The sequence below is a fragment of the Propithecus coquereli genome, unplaced genomic scaffold, assembly GCF_000956105.1.
Source record: "Propithecus coquereli isolate 6110/MARCELLA unplaced genomic scaffold, Pcoq_1.0 Scaffold228, whole genome shotgun sequence".
Classification (NCBI taxonomy): Eukaryota; Metazoa; Chordata; class Mammalia; order Primates; family Indriidae; genus Propithecus; species Propithecus coquereli.
In genome coordinates this window covers 1,589,273-1,607,853 of record NW_012147819.1, presented here as the reverse complement: position 1 = coordinate 1,607,853, position 18,581 = coordinate 1,589,273, and the positions used below count along the sequence as shown (strand labels likewise).

The following is an 18,581-nucleotide window of genomic DNA, read 5'->3' as shown; positions in this document are numbered from 1 at the left end:
CTGTTTGAACCTGTTTACCTTGAGAGTTCACTCTAAGAAACAGCTCCTACACCACAGCTGAGGAAGATGGGCGGAGGGGAGATTTGCCTCCTGGTTTGGAGTTGGGGCTAGCAGCTTTCTATACAAAGATGCTTTGAATGTAAAGTATCAATCAAAAAACAGACCAAATAGTCTCTGCTTCAATGCTACAGCCATCTGACAAGACCACACACCCACTGCTGGACAACCCTAAGATCTCTTTATATAAATTCTTTATGTTGAATTTAAGTTTATATAGAAACCATTTTTTTTATATTTAGTCTCTCCGGTCAAGAGAAAGATCTTTATTTATCCTTTAAATAAAGATCTTTAATCTATGATCTCTTTCTCTAAATAAGGCTTGTCCTCTAAATTTAATATCCAAGATTTAATTCTTTATTTTTGTAGTAAACGGACTTTCCCTCTTTCCACTACTTTTTCTCCTAGCTCCTTCTAAGAACGTATTAATTTCTTAGTGCTATAATCATATAATCTGAAGAGTATTATTTCTCTTTCCTGTGTTCTCAATGTTTAAATCTGTTTTATCCTTCAATTATTGCTAGGATTTCCCATGCTATCTGAAAGAAATGGTGATGGCATTTACTTCATTTTCATTAGAATTATAAACTCCGAGAAGGGAGAAACCCCGCATTATAAATTTAATATGAATATTGAATAAAAAAGCTGCTGACTTTCAGCATTAAAGTTATAATAACCACAGTACCTTTATTAAATGGTTCTTTATGCCAGGCACTGAAATTTTTAAGATATATAAAAAGTTCCATACGCTCTTAACCAAAGGAACTATATTTCTACAAGCGAACCAACAAAATACAATGCAGGAAGCCTTTCTTTACATGACAAAGAGTTCTAACAACGATTTTTTTAATTTCAAAATATTAAGGAGGTACAAATGTTTTTGTTACATGGATACCTTTTATGATGCTTAAGTCAGGGCTTTTAATGTGTCCATCACCTGAATAGTGTTCATTGTACCCAACAGGTAGGTTTTTACCCCTCCCCACCTCTCCCCTTTCCCCTTCTTGATTTCCTATGACCTTTACATCTCTCTAATAACAATTTTGAGTTAAATTTTGAGTGTTTTCAAGGCACTGATAGTGACTATTCTTTTTGTCAATGCTAATAATTTATCTTATCCCAAAAGGTGTAATATTCTTGGGAAAAATCTTCACAGACAAAAACTTTTTCCAAATGAGGCACCATTTGCTCAAATCCAAATAGAATATTTAGATGTGAAAGAAATTGGCATTATTTTTGCAATTTCAAGCTATATATGTCTCAATACCAGTGGAGCAAAACATCTCTTAGTATTTTGAACTAAGTTTCTCGACTGTTTGCTGCAGACAAGACCGAGAGGGACAGACGGGGCAGGCTCGCTAATAAGAACAAGGCCACACCTGGGTGCAGGGCTTCCCCACCCTAGCACTGCCTCGACCACTGAAGAAGAGAAAGGGAAGTTTGCTGGTAATAGGTTATCTGTGGGCTCCCTCCTTCTGTTATTCTAGAGCCAACAGTATACTTTTGGAGGGAGAATGAAAAAGAAAGAAGAAAATAGCCAAGGCACTTAAATATGTATATGTTGCAAAAATAGAGTTATATGCATGTGTGTTTATATGTGTATGTGCACATTTTTTTAAGAGATGCTCCACTTTTGAGTTGATCTCAAACACAAAATACCTGGAAAGCCAACACTCAGCTGTATACAAAACAGCTACAGAATAAGTGGAAACTGAGAAATAAGGCTGCCAAGTCCCCAGGCAAACACCCTCACCACAGGACATGTTTACTCCTACTCTAAGTATTTAGGCAAGAACTCATGATTGTTCAGAGGCTGAAGAATTTTAGAGAAGTCCTTTTTTTATACATGATGTGAACATCACAGTAATTGGGTGACTTGCTAAAAACATGAAGATAATTTATTTAGCAAGAGAAGATTTTTTTAAAAATGTATTTTTTTTTTTTTACCTTATCGTGCCCTGAAAAAAGAATTTGAGAGAGCTAAGGAATCTTAAGAGAATTACAAATTCAGGGGTCTCAAGTTTTATGGTTTTCTACATAGCTCTGATTCAATTGTTATTTCTTCACTCACATGATTCTAAATCATCAAATTAAAATGATTTATAACCTAACATGAACCCAACTTCTACTGCACTAGTTAATTGGAAAAATCTGCTATGTATCCTTAATGCCTAGAGAACTAAAATAAAAGAGCCACATATAGTACATAAAGACACTTTAAACATAAGTCAATGAGGCCCATCTGCTGATGTATCCAGTTTGTTGGCATTCTTTTTCTTTGTAAAGACGACATCCTACCCGGTAAGGGCAAGCTTTGGTGAGCTGGAATTCACCAGTTGTGAAATTAATCATCTGCGTATCGATGCCAAACCTATAAAGAAAAAGGCAAATATTTAAAATAGCATTCAGATTTGCCAAGAAAGATTTAATAATGTAAGTGTGTGTACAGATATACATTTATATATTATAGGTGAGCCCGTTTGTGCACAGAGCGTGCGCACACATACACACACACATAATTCATCCCATCCTGTGACCACTGTGCCCCAGCTACATTCCACACCCCCACTGCCATACCTGCCATAATGTAAGTGCTCAATAAATACTGCTGAGTGAATGACTTTGGCAGGACGGGATATAAAGAAGCACATGGTGACAAAAACTCTAAATATAAAGGTTTTTTTTTCTCCAAATGGTTCATAACTATGAAACCCAAAAGGGAGTGACTCTCAACGGAGGGCAATTTTACCCCCCAGGGGGACATTTGGCAATGTCTGGAGACATGTTTGCTTGTCATGGCTGGGGAGGTCCTACTGGCATCCAGTGGGTAGAAGCTAAGATGCTGCTAAACATCCTTCAATACACAGGACAGCCCCTTCCCCTCCAAACAGAATCATCTGGTCCAAAATGTCAATAATGCTGAAGTTGAGAAATCCCTGGTTGATCTTACTAAACCAAAAGAAGAATCATTCCAAGTAAAACTGTGATTGTATGAAAATAGGCTATAACAGATATGAACTAATACTATCATCATCTTATTTTATTTAACACTAGGTTGGAACATACTGTCTCTGTATCTGTAGGTTCCATATACATGGGTTCAACCAACCATGGATGCAAGGCCCTCATCTAAGGAGGCCTGACTTTTTCCATCCATGATTTTAAGGGACTTGAGCATCCAGGAGATTTTGGTATCCGTGGGGTCATGGAACCAATTCCCCTAAACACACACAGAGGGCCAACTGTACTAAAACACCAAGCTCCTTTCTTGTGTTGCCTGGAGATCACTGTGATTTAGACTCTAAATTTTAGGAGTATATGTGAAAAATGATGGCGGTAAACGTTCCCTAACTAAACAATGTTCTATCGGGAAGTGGACTTGACACAGTAACACTGAAGATGCCACATCACACACACAACCAGAATTTTCATCCCATCCCATGCACCAAGGGCCTGGTGCCCAAGGTGCACAGGCCAGTAAGTTAACATGGTGCACACATCCACACACAGGTCCTGCTTCGAGAAAGAGCATGATTTTAAATCACTCTGAGTATTAATAGTATTTCCCAAACCGCCCACCAGAAAGTCTTCGTACCATCTGTGGAGCAGATGTACCGCAGCTTCAGGTTTCGGGTACAAGGAGAGAGGCAGGAGCTGCAAGGAAACCGGCCAGGAGGATGGGTTCTTTACCATAAAGTACTTCACCTAGGTATGGAGAAAGGAAAGTCAAAACCCTGAGAAAGACACAGCAGCCTTTCTAAGATATTCCTGCCAGAAAAGCATAACCTGAACCTAATCACGAGGAATCATCACAAAACTCCAGCTGAGAAACATCTTAGAAAATAAACAGCCTGCACACTTCAGAAATGTCTATGTCATTAAAGGCAAAGAAAGGCTGGGGAAGATTTGGAGACTAAAAAGACCTGGCAATGCCATGAGATCCTGGGTTTGATTCTGAATCAGTCTGCTATAAAGAGTAATAGCAGGATCCCTGGGAAAACTCGAATACAGACTGTAGATTAGGTAACAGCATCAGGACAAATGTTACATTTTTCTGATCTTGATAAGTGTACTCTGGTTATCTAAGAAAATGTCCTTAAACTTAAGTAATTCACACTGAAATAGTTAAAGGTAAGGGGACATAATGTCTGATACTCTCAAATGGCTCATAAAAATATGTGTACGTGGAAAGAGGGAGAGAAAATAAATAAAGCAAATGTGGCAAACATTAAAAAACTGATGAATCTTTGTGAAGGGTAATTGGAAGTTCTTGGTACTATTCTCAAAACTTTTCTCTAAGTTGAAATTATTTCAAAATGAAAAGTTAAACAAACCACCAAAAAGGATGCTATCCCTAAGAAATTTCACGTGCGCCTGACACGGTATGCACCGTAACTCAGATCACGTGTGGTGTGGTTCTCTGCAGTGAGACTTATGAGGCAAAAGTAGAAGTCCACTGGTGGCACCTCTTTCCCTCTGCCCTTCTTCCTGCCACCCCAGCTGGATGAGAGAAGCACACACGAGCAAGGAAGCCGACACATTAAGAATGGAAAGCGACAGAAAGATCGAGCCTGGGTCCCTGATGGCATCACAGAGCAGCCTGCCTCGCTTTGGACTGCCCTCCTTTGAGAGCCTCTTGTTATGAAACTAACTTCTACTTAAAGCCACTCAAGATTTTCTCTGTTGTTTGCAACTGAATACTTTCTTAACAGACACTTTTTATTTATGATGTTTACATTCAATTTAGAGTCAGTTTAGAGTTTCACTCTTCATCTAGTTCTTTTGACACCTCCCTACTAAAAGTGATGAACCTCTCATGTGTGTGAATTTAAATTAATTTTGGTTTTGAAACAATTATCTCAAGGTGGAAATACTCTGGTACTTTTGAAAACCCAAGAGCTAGAGTGTCACTGACAAAGAGATTAAAAGACACACTGTTCTTACCATGCTGTTCCTAAGGGCAGTGGCGCTGAAGTTTAACATGAGGCCAGGCTCTGCAATCAAACGAGGCAAGAAGAAAACAAAAGACTCTGACTCCTTGGATTTCTTCAAGTGAGCAAACCGAATCAGTCCCAAAACATTCCTCCTGTTTAATTGATAAAGAAAGAAATTACTATGAAAAGTAATTTTGACATTAAAAAAGAGGAACTCACTAAATACTACTCCCACTAAAAAGAACAAGGGCTCTTGGGAAAATGGCTTATTCTAGGTCAGAAGAAGAGAAAGTCTAAGACTGACCCTAGAATGTCCTGTTTTACTAGAAAACAAGGAAGTGCTCAAAGAACAATGGGGATATGTCATAGAGCCACAGAAGCCAGCAAAATTTGGGACAATTTTTCATCAAAAATAACAATGACGGTAATAGAGTACAACACACTGCCCAAAGAATCACAGGGATGCTCAAAAAGAAGAGACACTCTTTTTTTTTTTTTTTAGCAGTATCTGCTAATGAATGTAGAATGAACAAAATAATTAGAAACATCATCATTTTGCAGTCATGAGTCTATAACTGATTCAGTCCCTGGGACGGAACATTCTTAGGGAACAGAAAATTTATATGGAATCAAATTATCACAGCACAGATTATTTATTAATTACAAAAGGAAAAAGATAGGTACAGTGGGAGAGCTCTGTCACCTATCACCTAAACCAAACGATCCAACTTAGCAATGCCAATAATGGAACTAAATGACATGTATGTACCTCCTGATTCGATACGATAACAAAAGACTCAAGATCAACCTGGCGATTCACATACATGCCAAAAATGTTTAACCTGAATGTAAACTGCAGGAAGCAATCAGAAAAATCCAGTATGTGGAATGTTCCATAAGACAACAGGCCTTAACTGTGAAAAACTATTGAGAAATAAAAATAAAATCCTAAGCGCCTCACCAAACTGAATAGACTCCCAGAGAAACCTTAAAACTGAATTCCAGCCATGACAGGGAGGTCAGACGTGCCTCGTTACACCCCGTTCCTGGCTAACCCTCATCAGACTTTCTTCCCTAAGGGTCACACAGCACCAGCTCCTTGGAAAGACCTGCTCCACTGCCAATTTCAACCAACCATCTGCCGCTGCTCCTTCCTTTTGCCATTTTGCTAGCATTCCTTCCCAATGCCACCACCCTGAGTGGTTCTGACCAGTCTACAGAAGCTGTGCAGAGGGCCTTTATGTCCTCTGCTTCACCTCTGGATGTCAGAGGGTTGAAAACTCCATGCTAACCATTTTTTGAGCATGTGACCCATGAAGAGCTATGAAACTCAATTGCACATGCCCGTGTTTCTCCTTTCACAAATATTCATGACTCCTCCTAAAGTTTCTTAAATATGTGTATTTGGCCACCTGGCTCAGCACAAATTCCTGTTCCCCTGTTCCCTTTATCCCTCCTTCAAGGTGCCTGCTCTTGGTTTCTGCCCGAGGCTACGCTTCCCAGCCTGCAAGGTGGCCAGCCTGCAGGTTGCAACCCTTTATGAGAAACAAAGCTCTCGTTTCCAAACGTATAAACCTCATCATTCTTCAGTGGATACTGTCAGCATGATTAAAGATGAAGAAAGGTGGGAATACCAGTCTAAAGAAAACTAAGACATGACAACCAAATACAATGCATGATCCCTGAATAGGTACTGGATTAAAAGAAAGGAAAAAGAAAAAACAGCTATAATGAACACTATTGGGTCAATTAGAGAAATTTTAATACTGACTGTATATTAGATAATATAATTTTATCATTGTTAAATTTGTTGGGTATGCAACAGTAGTATAGCAGTAGCCTTCTTAGGAAATAAGAATTTCCTAACAAAGTATTAAGAGTTGAAGTCTCATGATATCTACAGTTTACTTTCAAATGACTCAGCAAAAAAAGTTTCTGTGTGTGCGTATGTGCATGTGTGTATACACAGATACAAATATAGAGAGCAATAAAGTAAAAATGGTAAAACATGAACACCCGAACAAAATCTAGATGAGGAATATTTGAGTATTCACTGTACTTTTAACTTTTCTGAGGCTTGTCCAAATAAAAATTGGAGAGAAATGTCAATCAGTAAAAATTAAGGGCTGCAATTTCAATAAAGTACTATGTATAGCAGTCCCCTCCTTAGCCTCAGTTTTGTGGTGGTTTTTTTTTTTCTTTTGCAGACAGGGTCTGTTGCCTGGGCTAGAGTGCAGTGGTGTCCATCATAGCTCACTGCAACCTCAAACTCCTGGGCTCAAGCCACCCTCCTGCCTTAGCCTCCTAAGTGGCTGGGGCTATAGGTACGCACCACTACACCCAGCTAATTTTTTTATTTTTTATAGAAGGGTCTCGCTCTTGTTCAGGCTGGTCTTGAACTCCTGGCCTCAAGCAATCCTCCCACCTTGGCCTTCCAAAGTGCTGGGATTACATGCATGAGCCACTGTGCCTGGCCCGTTCTTAAGTTTTAAACTGCACACTATTCGTGATGAAATCTCAAGCCATCCTGATCCACCCTGCCTGGAACTCATGAATCCTCCCTTTGTCCAGCACATCCGCGCTATCTGTATCACCCACCCTTAGTCATCTCAGTTATCAGATCAACTCACAGTATCACAGTGCATGTATTCACATAACCCTGTTTCACTTTTTAGTTTAATAATGGTCCCAAAGTGCAAGAGTTAGTAATGCTGACATTTCAGGTATGCCAAACAGAAGTTGTAAAGTGTTTCCTTTAAGTGGAAGGGGGTGAACATTCTCAACTTAATAAGCAAAGAAAAATATCGTATGCTGAGGTTGCTAAGATCTATGGTAAGAACAAAACCTTCTATTCATGAAATTCTGATGAAGGAAAAAGAGATTCGTGCATAGTATATATACAGGGTTCGGTCCCATCCACAGTGTTCAGGCATCCACTGGGGGTCTTGGCATGCCTCCCTGCAGATAAAGGGGGACTACCATGATAGTGTCTCCCCACTGCTAAACAAAAGAAATAAAGAAAGGCGAAGACATACTTGCAGACGTCGCCATTTTTGTATTTCTTCCATCTTTCATACAATTTATTTGCAAGTTCAGAATCCATATCCCAGGTAGACCGATCCAGAGAAAGGCTCCCATTCCAATTAGGAGTTCCTAAAAGTTAGACCAGATTCAGTATTTAGATTTACAGAAAATACAATTCAATTAGTAAATAATGCCAAGGGCTGACTGCTCAATTCTTAACTGAGAGGACTGTAGAGTGAATAAATGCCGCCTCTGTCCTCTGCTGCTTTACTAAAAGTCCCTCTAACTCAATGGCAAATGACGTATCAAATTAAACAAACATGTATAAAACAAAACTAAATAGAAGTATGTAAAGGCAATAACGCAAAAGACAACGTGGCTCATGAATACAGCCTGAGACAAGTTAAAATTACACTTGGAACATTTTTAACAGCTTTAAATCTAAAATGCAAAATTGCTGCCATGTGACTGCCAACCATCATCTGAGTCTTTCAGGTCACTACATAGAGTGTGGAGGGACAAGCAGCAATTCTCAAAAAGAGGGCACAGAGCAGGGGCAGATCCTCTAAAAAGCGCGTGTTTATAAACTGGTCTATTGTTCACCTTATCCTATCAACTGATTCGTTCGGTCTTGTCTGTGCTAAAAAGGGCACCAGGAAGAAAGGGGGAATCTGTCAGAAAAAATTCCTGTACTTTAAAATTCTCCTTGAATATCTTAATCAATCAAAAGGCAAAAAAAACCCCTCAAGATACAAGAAAGAGCTTCTATATTAACACTGTAGCCTTCAGTCTCATGCCACAACTAGCAACCCCTACAAGATGTTCATGCGCCTACAGCTTAAGTCTTCAAATGCAATTCCAAATTATTTTTACCAGCTTTTTTTTAATAAAAGAATCAGAATCTTCCAATTTTTCCTATGCCATGGGTGCTATGATGATTGAACAATATTATTTGAAAAAATCCCCTGCAAAAGTATAAACTATTATATACTAAATAATAAGGGGGCACTATTTACACAGGTACCCCAGGTATTTCTGGAGGACTTTTAACAGTTCCAAGTCATCGTGTTAATGATCATGCTCTCTAAGGTTAAAATATGATGCAATTACCTTTACAGAAGTAATTATTCCATGTATAAATGCTAATTTTCCTCACCACTTCCCACTCCCCCCAAACTAGAGTTCTACAGAAAGCCTAAGGACAAAATACTTACCTGCTTTTGATTTTCCCATGAAATAATGCATGCCACAATGTGCTATCACTTCAAAACCCAGACTCCCTTCCTAGATTGAAAAGTAATATATGAATAACTTAAAACACAACACTAAACATAAAAATCTGAATGCACTAAAATATGAAGCAAACATTGGCCTCCACCTCAGTGAACTTCCCCTTTAACTAGAAGCCAAACAACTAGAAAGTAATTTCTTGGTTTCCTTTATCCTTGATTCAGTTCAGAGAAATCTGAACTGTCTCTCACAGGAAGGGTCACAACAGTGGATTCTTTACAATAATCAATGCCAATAATGACCCTTGGGTCCTCAAGACTACAAGCTACCATGTGAATTAAAGATTAAATTCACTAGCATGGGCAACTTAGTGAGACCCCATCTCTAGAAAAAATTTAAAAATTAGCTGGGCATGGAGGCAGGCACCTGTAGTCCTAGCTATTTAGGAGGCTGAGGCAGGAGGATCACTTGAGCCCAGGAGTTAGAGGTTACAGTGAGTTATGAGTGTGCTGCAACACTCCAGCCTGGGCAACACAGCAAGACCCTGTCTCCAAAAAAAAAAAAAAACAAACCAGGACATTCCTAGTGGTGTTTTCTTTTTAAATTGTACTCTAATCCTCTGAGAAACAGTATGCCAAGCTATGGTAACTCCTAGCTACTCAGGACATTTCACATCCATTTCCTACAGGTTTGGAGAGTACAGACGTGCTACTTCCATATACACCTGAAACCTTCTTGCCCCTCCCACAGTCACTCTTCTGATAAGGCATCTCTTGATTGGAAAAAAGAAATTTCTAAGAAACCTCTCCTGGTCAAAATATGGATGAATGAAATTAACCTTACATTTTGTTTAGTTTAATTTTAGAAGTCCTATCTGCATGCTTACAGCTGAACACGAGGCACTTCTAACTATGAAACATCAATGCTGTAAGTGAGGAAAAATCATAAAGATGGTTGCATGAATGTCTCATAGAAAAACTAGAACCCAGTGTTATACAGAATAGCTTGGATCAAAAAGAAGCAATAATAATAACTCAATGAAAAGAAATAAACATCAAGAAAAAAATGAATCATGTTTAAGATAATCTAAATTATGTATAATTTCCCCAAACTTCAGAGAGCATTCTCTTAATTGTGAACCTTTTCAGGCTTTAGATTTGGCCCACTAAGGAAATTCAAGGATTATAAGCAACTGACTATCACTTAAAAGATGGTTAAATAAAGCAGTTAACAATCTAATTTATTTGAAGTCATAGCAAGTATCTACTAAAAGCTCAACTGTGTTTTATGCAGCAAGCACATACTACTTGCTCTATAAATTTTGAAAATAAATAAAAACAAGATCAATTAATTTATTGATAAATGCCTTATTTCATTCAAGAACACCAAATTATTTTACAAAAAATGGAAAGTCTTTCTGCGTAAAGATTTCCATGTCTGAACAATTTATCGTCTAAGATAGACCTGGTAATATCCTTCAATTTCTTAGACAGCCTTAAAGAACATGAGTTTAACCCAGTTAATAAACCCAAGCACCAAAAGTTAATAAAAAAAAGAACAGTAATTTTCAAGAAAATTATAATACATGTATAGTGTTGTAAACAATACCTTGGTCGGTGCTGAGTAAATCTGTAGAGGTATTGAAAAAATGGCACCTATGTTTGTAGTCAAAAATACATTGGTGAATAGATTTATGGCAATGTCTTTAACAGCAAGTTTCAAAGAAAATATATTCCAACAGCCTGGAGGTAGAAATAAAGGGCCAGTGAAATTCAGAATCTAAAAAGAAAAGAAGCAAGAAAAATTACTTTTCCTAACACTAATTATGATTAAAATCATTATAATGCTAAAGTTCTTCTATACTTCAGAAAATACAATTTTATTCAATTATTTCCAGATCGAAGACTGAAATATTTTTATAGAAATGATAGGTTGTAAATAATGCTTAATATGCCACTTTTAAATTTCACAAAAGTAATCTTAAATTTTCCATAAGTGGTTATTTTACAAAAATCTACTATTTTATCACGAACCAAGATTAGTTTTACTAAATATAATCTTTCTAGTACAAGTCATATACTATATTTTTGATTAATGGTGAGAGCAAATATTTTCAAAGAATATATCCTGGTCCTTTTGAGTTCCCTGAAAAATAATTTTAAAAAAAGACAGACAGACAGATCTCCTAAAAGTAATTTTAAAAATGTTAAAAGAAAAATACTTGCTTTAAAAATCAAAAGTTAAAATTAAATTTTATAAATAGTAATTTCACAGCATCTGACCTTAAACAAAGCTTAAAACTTAAGGCTAAAACTTGGGGGGGTAAATACTATACGTACCTTTAAAATGTGCTTGGTCTCCTTGGAAACAAACACATCATTTAATACAACACTACGGTCAAAACGGTTGTGGTACCATATTGACCAAACTCCTGACGTGTTCTCGTGAGTCTCTATGTGAAACTGGGTTGCAGAAGAGTCCATTCTAAAATACCTGTGAACAGAGGACATGCATGCTATCAGCCCTGCATGTAGGGCAGCCGTCAACACTCTAATGCACCTCTGGCTGCAAAAAGAGGAGCATGACGAAACGTTACTGAACGAATGTTAGCACTGGCAATGACCTCAATGATCACCTCCTTCAACCTTCTGGCTCATGCGTGGGGAAGCGACTGGGCCACAACCAGTACAGCTCACAAAGGCCACCAGGGCAAAACTGGGACTCCAAGGCAACTCAGAAACACCGTGCAAATATGTATCCTTTTCACACACCTGGCCCCTAACCCAGGACCTATTTCATGAACTGAATACTTTAGCTTCCTCTTCCCCATCCTGCTAACAGCCCTTCCACCGCCTGTCAGCAGCACTAAGGCAAGGGAGGGCAAGTCCAGAGAGAAAGGGAATCTTACAAAGTCACATCAGTTATGTTTTTAAAGCATTTCTAGAGAGCAGGGAAAAAACATGATTTCCGGGAAAGTGGAAAGAACCTACCCTTGAACCACAGAAGAGGAGAGGCATGCTTTTAGTGTTGGAATGTTCTTTGTTTTCTTCACATCTTCCGTAATTTCACTGTCACATGATGTAGCTGCTTTGTGATATAAAGAAATAAATGTGAAGTATCTTCTCTTTCATTAGGCCTTAACAAAAATAAGATTTATGACTTATGTGTCAATTTTTAATTCACTCTTCTGTCTCCATGAAAGTAGTGAATCAGACATAAATGGTAACACACTTTCCCAAATGCTCCTAGTTGTCCTTCTTTCCCGGCTTGTTGCCAATGGACTGGAACGCTGTGAATACTCCTCCCCCGACATATACACTTTTTAAAACCCACCTCTCATTTATTCTTTGGGTGGGGGGGGAGTCAATGCTTTGTGGCTTTTCCTTTACAAAGATCTGTATTCACCATAAATAAGAGGGAAGTCTTTAGGTCTGCCAGAGGTGACAGTGAGCAATGAAGCTCGACTGGGTGAAGACAGAGGGGCGTGCGGAGCCATGAGCAATAAAGAAATCAAACCAAACAGCAAAGAGGAGCTACCAGCAAAAAGCGGGACAGCATTTCGAAACACTGCCCGTGTATCAAAGTAATACTTGTAAGCTTTCCTTGATTTAGGTCATAATAGTGTATCACTGGTGTTGAATTCTTAACTCTGATGCTAATACCCAACTCTTTTTTTTTTTTAAGCTATACATATGGTTCAAAAAACAATTCAAACACTCACAAAAATTATGAAAATAAAGCCTTTCATTCTGACTCCCAATTATCTTAGAGGAAACAACTGTTAGCAGTTTCTTGAGGTGTTCCACCTCTTCCAGGTGTTCTGTGCACAAACAAGTTCACAGACACCCTTCAAAAAAAAAACTGAATGTACACACACTGCTTGCATATCCATGTATTCTTTTTTTTTTATTTAGAGATAGGGGCTCGGTCCGTCACCCAGGCTGAAGTGCAGTGGTGAGATCATAGCTCACAGTAACCTCAAACTCCTGGGCTCAAGCGATCCTCCTGCCTCAGCCTCCCACGTAGCTAGGCCTACAGCCATGCACCACGCTGATTTTTTATTATTATTATTTTTTAGTAGAAATGGGGTCTTAGTATGCTGCCCAGGCTGGTCTTGAACTCCTGGCCTCAGGGGATCCTCCCACCTCGGCCTCCCAAAGTGCTGGGATTACAGGCGTGAGCCACCGTGCCTGGCCATGTAAGCTTTTTAATAGCTGCAGAGTCCAGCCCTCTGTAGATGGACTACAAAGTAACCAGTCACCTGTCAATGGATGTTTAGGCTGTTCTGTCATCACAAATATAGGTTTCTACAGATACAGTTTTGAATACATGTATGAGTCGATCTAGTCCTAAAACTAGAATCAAAGATCAAAAATCATATATGTAAATTTTAAATTTTCATAGAAATTGCCAATTCTCCCTCCAAAATAGCCTGCACCAATGTATACTCCTGTCAAAAACATAAGAGTGTTTTCCTTCCTAATCATTATCAACACAGAATATTAACAACCTTTTTTATCTTTATTGATCTAGGTAACAAATTATACATCATTTGTTGCTTTAACTTGTATTTCTTTAAATATGCGTAAGGCTGGGCTTGTTTTCCTATGTTTAAAATCCATTTGAATTTCTTTACAGACTTCTTTTTAATCATAAGTAAGAACCTGAAGATAGGGTGGGTTTTACACACACTAGATGTTCTGCATCACATTCTACACAAGGAAACAACACGGGGCGGTGCAGCGGCGCCTCCCTCTAACACATGGCACCCTGGTCTTCCAAATCACCAAGTCAAGCTTTTAACTCAAAATCCTACCTATGTGGCAAAATAAAAGTAGCATCAACAATAGTTTTTATATCATACTATCTATCTCTTAGAACTACTAAGGCTGTGGTTTAATTGAAACCAAATCCATTGCACTTTTTTAAAACCACGTCTCATCTGTACTTGTCAGTCATTTCACAGAAGAAAATGTCATCATAACTAGATAACAAGAGTAAAAAAGAAAAGATCTCCAATATTTTTTAAAAGCTGTACCTTTGCAAGTAAAAGAAGCAATTTTCGTAAAGTTGGTTGTAGAAGTAGGGAGGAGCACTGGTTCAAACTGCAGAGACACAGCATCTCTCTGCGAGAAATGATGTACATCCTGTAACAACAACAAAACCCACATTACTACTCTTGGCTGGGAGACTATTTATCCAGTTTGAATCTACTGCTAAAATAAGGGAACAGCACAGACCAGCTTACACAGCTACTGCTCAGCATCTGTGTGTATCAGTATGAAGGGGGCTACAGACAACCCTCATACAAATAGGGGTTCAAGCACGGAAAAATGAGTTTAAATTAAAGCTTCCGTATTTGTTCCTGAAAAGTCCTCACATTCTACAATTAAATGCATGCTTATAATTTTAAATTTCATTCTATGTAAGCATTAACAATTACCTGTATCCACACAAGGCTGCTTCCTGAATGTAGTATGTACATATTGACCGTTGAATCATCTGTGCAGAAGAATCAGAGCAATGAGATTAAAACAAGGAGCCATCTCACTCCCATACCTTAATCTAGTAATTAAAATATCACATCATACATTTCTATAAAAAATGGTGATTTGTTTCTCAACACTGAAATTGAAACTAGAAGCTGTTTTCTTTTGGGTTTTCTTGTAAGTCACAAGAAAAAAGGTCCTTACAGAAAGACTGACCTACCAACCTCAGCTCTCTAAATGATGAAGAAACAGCAGGGAGGAGATTCTGAGTTAGCATCGTGCTATGTTTCTTCTGGGTGAAACTGACCAACTGGACAGCTTCAAATAAAGCCATGTGGTCCTGTTGATTAGACAGTCCGTTGTTTGCTCATTTAGACAACAACATTTGGAGAGAATAAAGCCCAGAGATCTCAAAATGCAGGCTTCCTTTTAGCCCTCACTGATAGAAATGTTCCCTACGGCTAAGGAATCTACCCCATGTTGACAATCACTAAAACAGGAGAGCTCGCCCACTGATCCTCACTACTACAGCCAATTCTGAGGGCTGGAAGTTTGTAAATCATGTCTGACCAACAATTAAGACTGCCAATAAGCCAGGTGTGGTGGCTCACGTCTGTAATCCTAGCATTCTGGGAGGCCAAGGTGGGAGGATCGCTTGAGCCCAGGAGTTTGAGGTTGCTGTGAGCTAAGCTGTTACACCAGGTAACATTCTAGCCCGGGCAATAGAGTGAGACCGTCTCAACAGAAAAAAAAAACCCACCAATTAAAAAACTACACTTTTATATACCATTTGTACCATTTCTCTCTTTGACTACAAATGCACATATACACTCACATACACAAGAGTCTTCATAACCAAAGGATAACAGCAAATCCTACATTATAAAATTCATGGGTTATATAACATCGTCTCTCGCAGAAGTTCTTAGAAAGGTAAACTGATGAACTAGGTTATTTCTGATAAGGAGGACACACATTTCCAAAGATAAAATTCATAAAACTGAACACTAAAATTCTACTCTAACTTGTCAGGTATCCAGGAACAACCAGCATCCTATCAACTATTAAAAATATAAAACAATATAACAGTATGATTTGGTCAACTAAGCAGAAATCAGTAAAACTGAAACAAGAAACCCAATACCTCAAATACTTTGTGAATATTTACGTCAGACTGTCCTGCCCACTGAATTTGTGTACTATCTCCAAAAACCTAAAAAAAATCATTCCCAAGGAAACTCAGAATAGTTTGAGGTTGTCACTTAACTTCTCCCCAAAATAAAACAGCTTTATCAGCAGTTGCAAATTGAGAACCAGTTACTATTACAGTTTTGTTTTTTTTTTTTTTTTTTTTTTTTTGAGAGAGTCTCACTCTTTTGCCCGGGCTAGAGTGCCGTGGTGTCATCCTAGCTCACAGCAACCTCAACTCCTGGGCTCAAGCAATCCTCTGCCTCAGCCTCCCGAGTGGCTGGGACTACAGGGATGCGCCACCATGCCTGGCTAATTTTTTCTATACATTTTTAGTTGTTTGATTAATTTCTTTCTATTTTTAGTAGAGATGGGGTCTCGCTCTTGCTCAGGCTGGTTTCGAACTCCTGAGCTCAAACAATCCGCCGGCCTCGGCCTCCCAGAGTGCTAGGATTACAGGCATGAGCCACCGCGCCTGGCCACTATTACAGTTTTTTAATAATTAAAGCAAAGGCTCTTTGTCTTGGTTTGCTATGATACAATCTAGAAGTAAATGCTATAGAATGATGATGCAGGTTAATCAAAATATATTATAATAAAAAGATTCCACCTTACCTGAGGTCTCGGATTTATCTGTAGCTACATAAACAATAGAGAGATGATCTAACAAATCTTGTGTGTTTTCTTCAAAATCTTTTGAGGAGTTTTCCATTGTTACCATTATGCTCATTTGTAGGCGCAAAACATCATCAGATTCCAGGTAACAACTCTGAGATGGGGGGAGGGGAAAAAGGAAAAACTCAAAAAATAATCTGAACTTTGTGATTTCAAATTCCAAAAGAAAAAAAGCACTTAATCTGAAAACAGAATGTGCTGTTTTGTTTGTTTTTAAGCAAAGAGGAAGGAAGGGAGGGAGAAAACACTGTTTTATTTTACCTTTAATTGCTGACACACTTTATTATGTAAACTGCATTCCAGTTGCACCTGCAAGAGGCTAGTATTAGTGGTTTCTGCCTAAAAGAAGAAAAAAGGGGAAAAAGAACTTAAAAGGAAGCAAAAGACTCAATCTAACATTAGTAGTAAACAATTTATCATTTATTCAGAAACTAAACTCATCCATTCATTCAACAAATATTTGAGTATCTGCTCAGTGCTGGGCATTATTCTATATAAAAGAGAGCAAAACAGATCTGTGCTGTCACTGAGCTTACATTCTAACGAAATCATAAGCAACATAAAAATTCCTGTTAAGGCAATAAGCAGGTAAATATGTTCTAAATATACACAGCAACACTGTAGTTTGGTATTTCTAATGCCTGTTGAATATTTTGTTTAAACATAGGAGTCTACTTTTATTGTACTCAGTAATAGCCAATTAACTTTTTATGTGTGCCTTCCATTGGTACAATGCCCTTAGAAGTCATGATCCTTAAATCAGATAAAACCATTAGGGAACATCCAAAATTCACCTGGCCATCATTTTTAATACATGGAAGAGCTATAGGTGAAAGAGACAAAAGTATATGAAAAGAATAGTCAAGTTCAAAGATTTGAAAAGCCACCTGGGATGATATGGACATATCTTCAAGAAAAGGAATGAAAAATCCAAACAAGGGATACAGCCATGTGGTGGCAGGGTGTGGGCTACAGGCATATGTGAATATGCACAAAACTCAGTCAGTGCAACACGTGAATCTAAAAGACCTGGGCTATGAGATTTCTTCTTTCTTTAAGGTTGACGTCCCTAGCATAGTGATTATGAAAAGGAACTCGGCCTGGGAGCCAGTCAAAGCATAAGGAAATAGCAACAAGATGAGAAGGAATTCCCCAAAGCCTAACCTGACTTAACTGTGGGTGAGCATCGATCATTAACCCCAGGAAGATGCATTATTAAGTACAGTCACCTCGATTATGTTGAATTTGTTAGATTTATAAGACTTAGCCAAGTACATTATGTAAAAATACATTTTTAACTACTTCAATTATCATTCACACAATTAAAGAAGCACAGAAAAAAAGAACAAAATAAATTACTTTTAAAATACAATAAAAATATTTTAAGGAGTTTAACTCAGCTTGTAAATGAGACCAAACATTAATGAAAAGCTCTTTTAAAAAATTATCACAGCCTGAGCAAGAGCAAGACCCCATCTCTACTAAAAAATAAAAAAATTAGCCAGGTGTGGTGGCTTGTGCCTATAGTCCCAGTTACTCGAGAGGCTGAGGCAGGAGGATCACCTGAGCCCAAGAGTTTGAGGTTGCAGTGAGCTATGATGATGCCATGCACTGCACTCTAGGCGGAGCAACAGAGTGAGACTCTGTCTCAAAAAAAAAAATTATCAGTAGTAGGGTGAGCATGGTGGCTCACGCCTGTAATCCCAACACTTTGGGAGAGGGAAGGTCACTTGAGGCCAGGAGTTTGAGACCACCAGGGGCAACACCATGAGACCGTGTCTCTACACACACATACACACAAAATTTTTTATTTAGCCCAGGAATTTAAGGCTGTAGTGAGCTATGACGGCACCACTGCACTCCAGCCTTGGGGACAGGGTGAGACTCTGTCTTAAAAGAAAAAAAAAATTGTTGCTAGTATTTGCCAGTATTCTTAAATAGAATAATATGCTTTATAAACTGAACCTGAAAGGGGAAGAACTAC

At 38.3% G+C, this 18,581-nt stretch overlaps 1 protein-coding gene across 1 annotated transcript in view; it reads right to left on the bottom strand.

Annotated features, from left to right (window-relative positions):
- Window positions 1-18,581, bottom strand: part of KIAA0922 (KIAA0922 ortholog) — an 86,265-nt gene that overhangs the window by 39,725 nt on the left and 27,959 nt on the right. The window contains exons 5-16 of the mRNA XM_012645266.1: window positions 16,859-16,936; window positions 16,538-16,691; window positions 14,689-14,747; window positions 14,284-14,392; window positions 12,236-12,329; window positions 11,585-11,738; window positions 10,854-11,024; window positions 9,230-9,299; window positions 8,027-8,144; window positions 5,002-5,143; window positions 3,653-3,762; window positions 2,356-2,428 (exon numbers count right to left, since the gene is read on the bottom strand). Coding sequence (XP_012500720.1) covers window positions 2,356-2,428; window positions 3,653-3,762; window positions 5,002-5,143; window positions 8,027-8,144; window positions 9,230-9,299; window positions 10,854-11,024; window positions 11,585-11,738; window positions 12,236-12,329; window positions 14,284-14,392; window positions 14,689-14,747; window positions 16,538-16,691; window positions 16,859-16,936 — 1,332 coding nt within the window. The remainder of the gene's footprint in view (window positions 1-2,355; window positions 2,429-3,652; window positions 3,763-5,001; window positions 5,144-8,026; window positions 8,145-9,229; window positions 9,300-10,853; window positions 11,025-11,584; window positions 11,739-12,235; window positions 12,330-14,283; window positions 14,393-14,688; window positions 14,748-16,537; window positions 16,692-16,858; window positions 16,937-18,581) is intronic.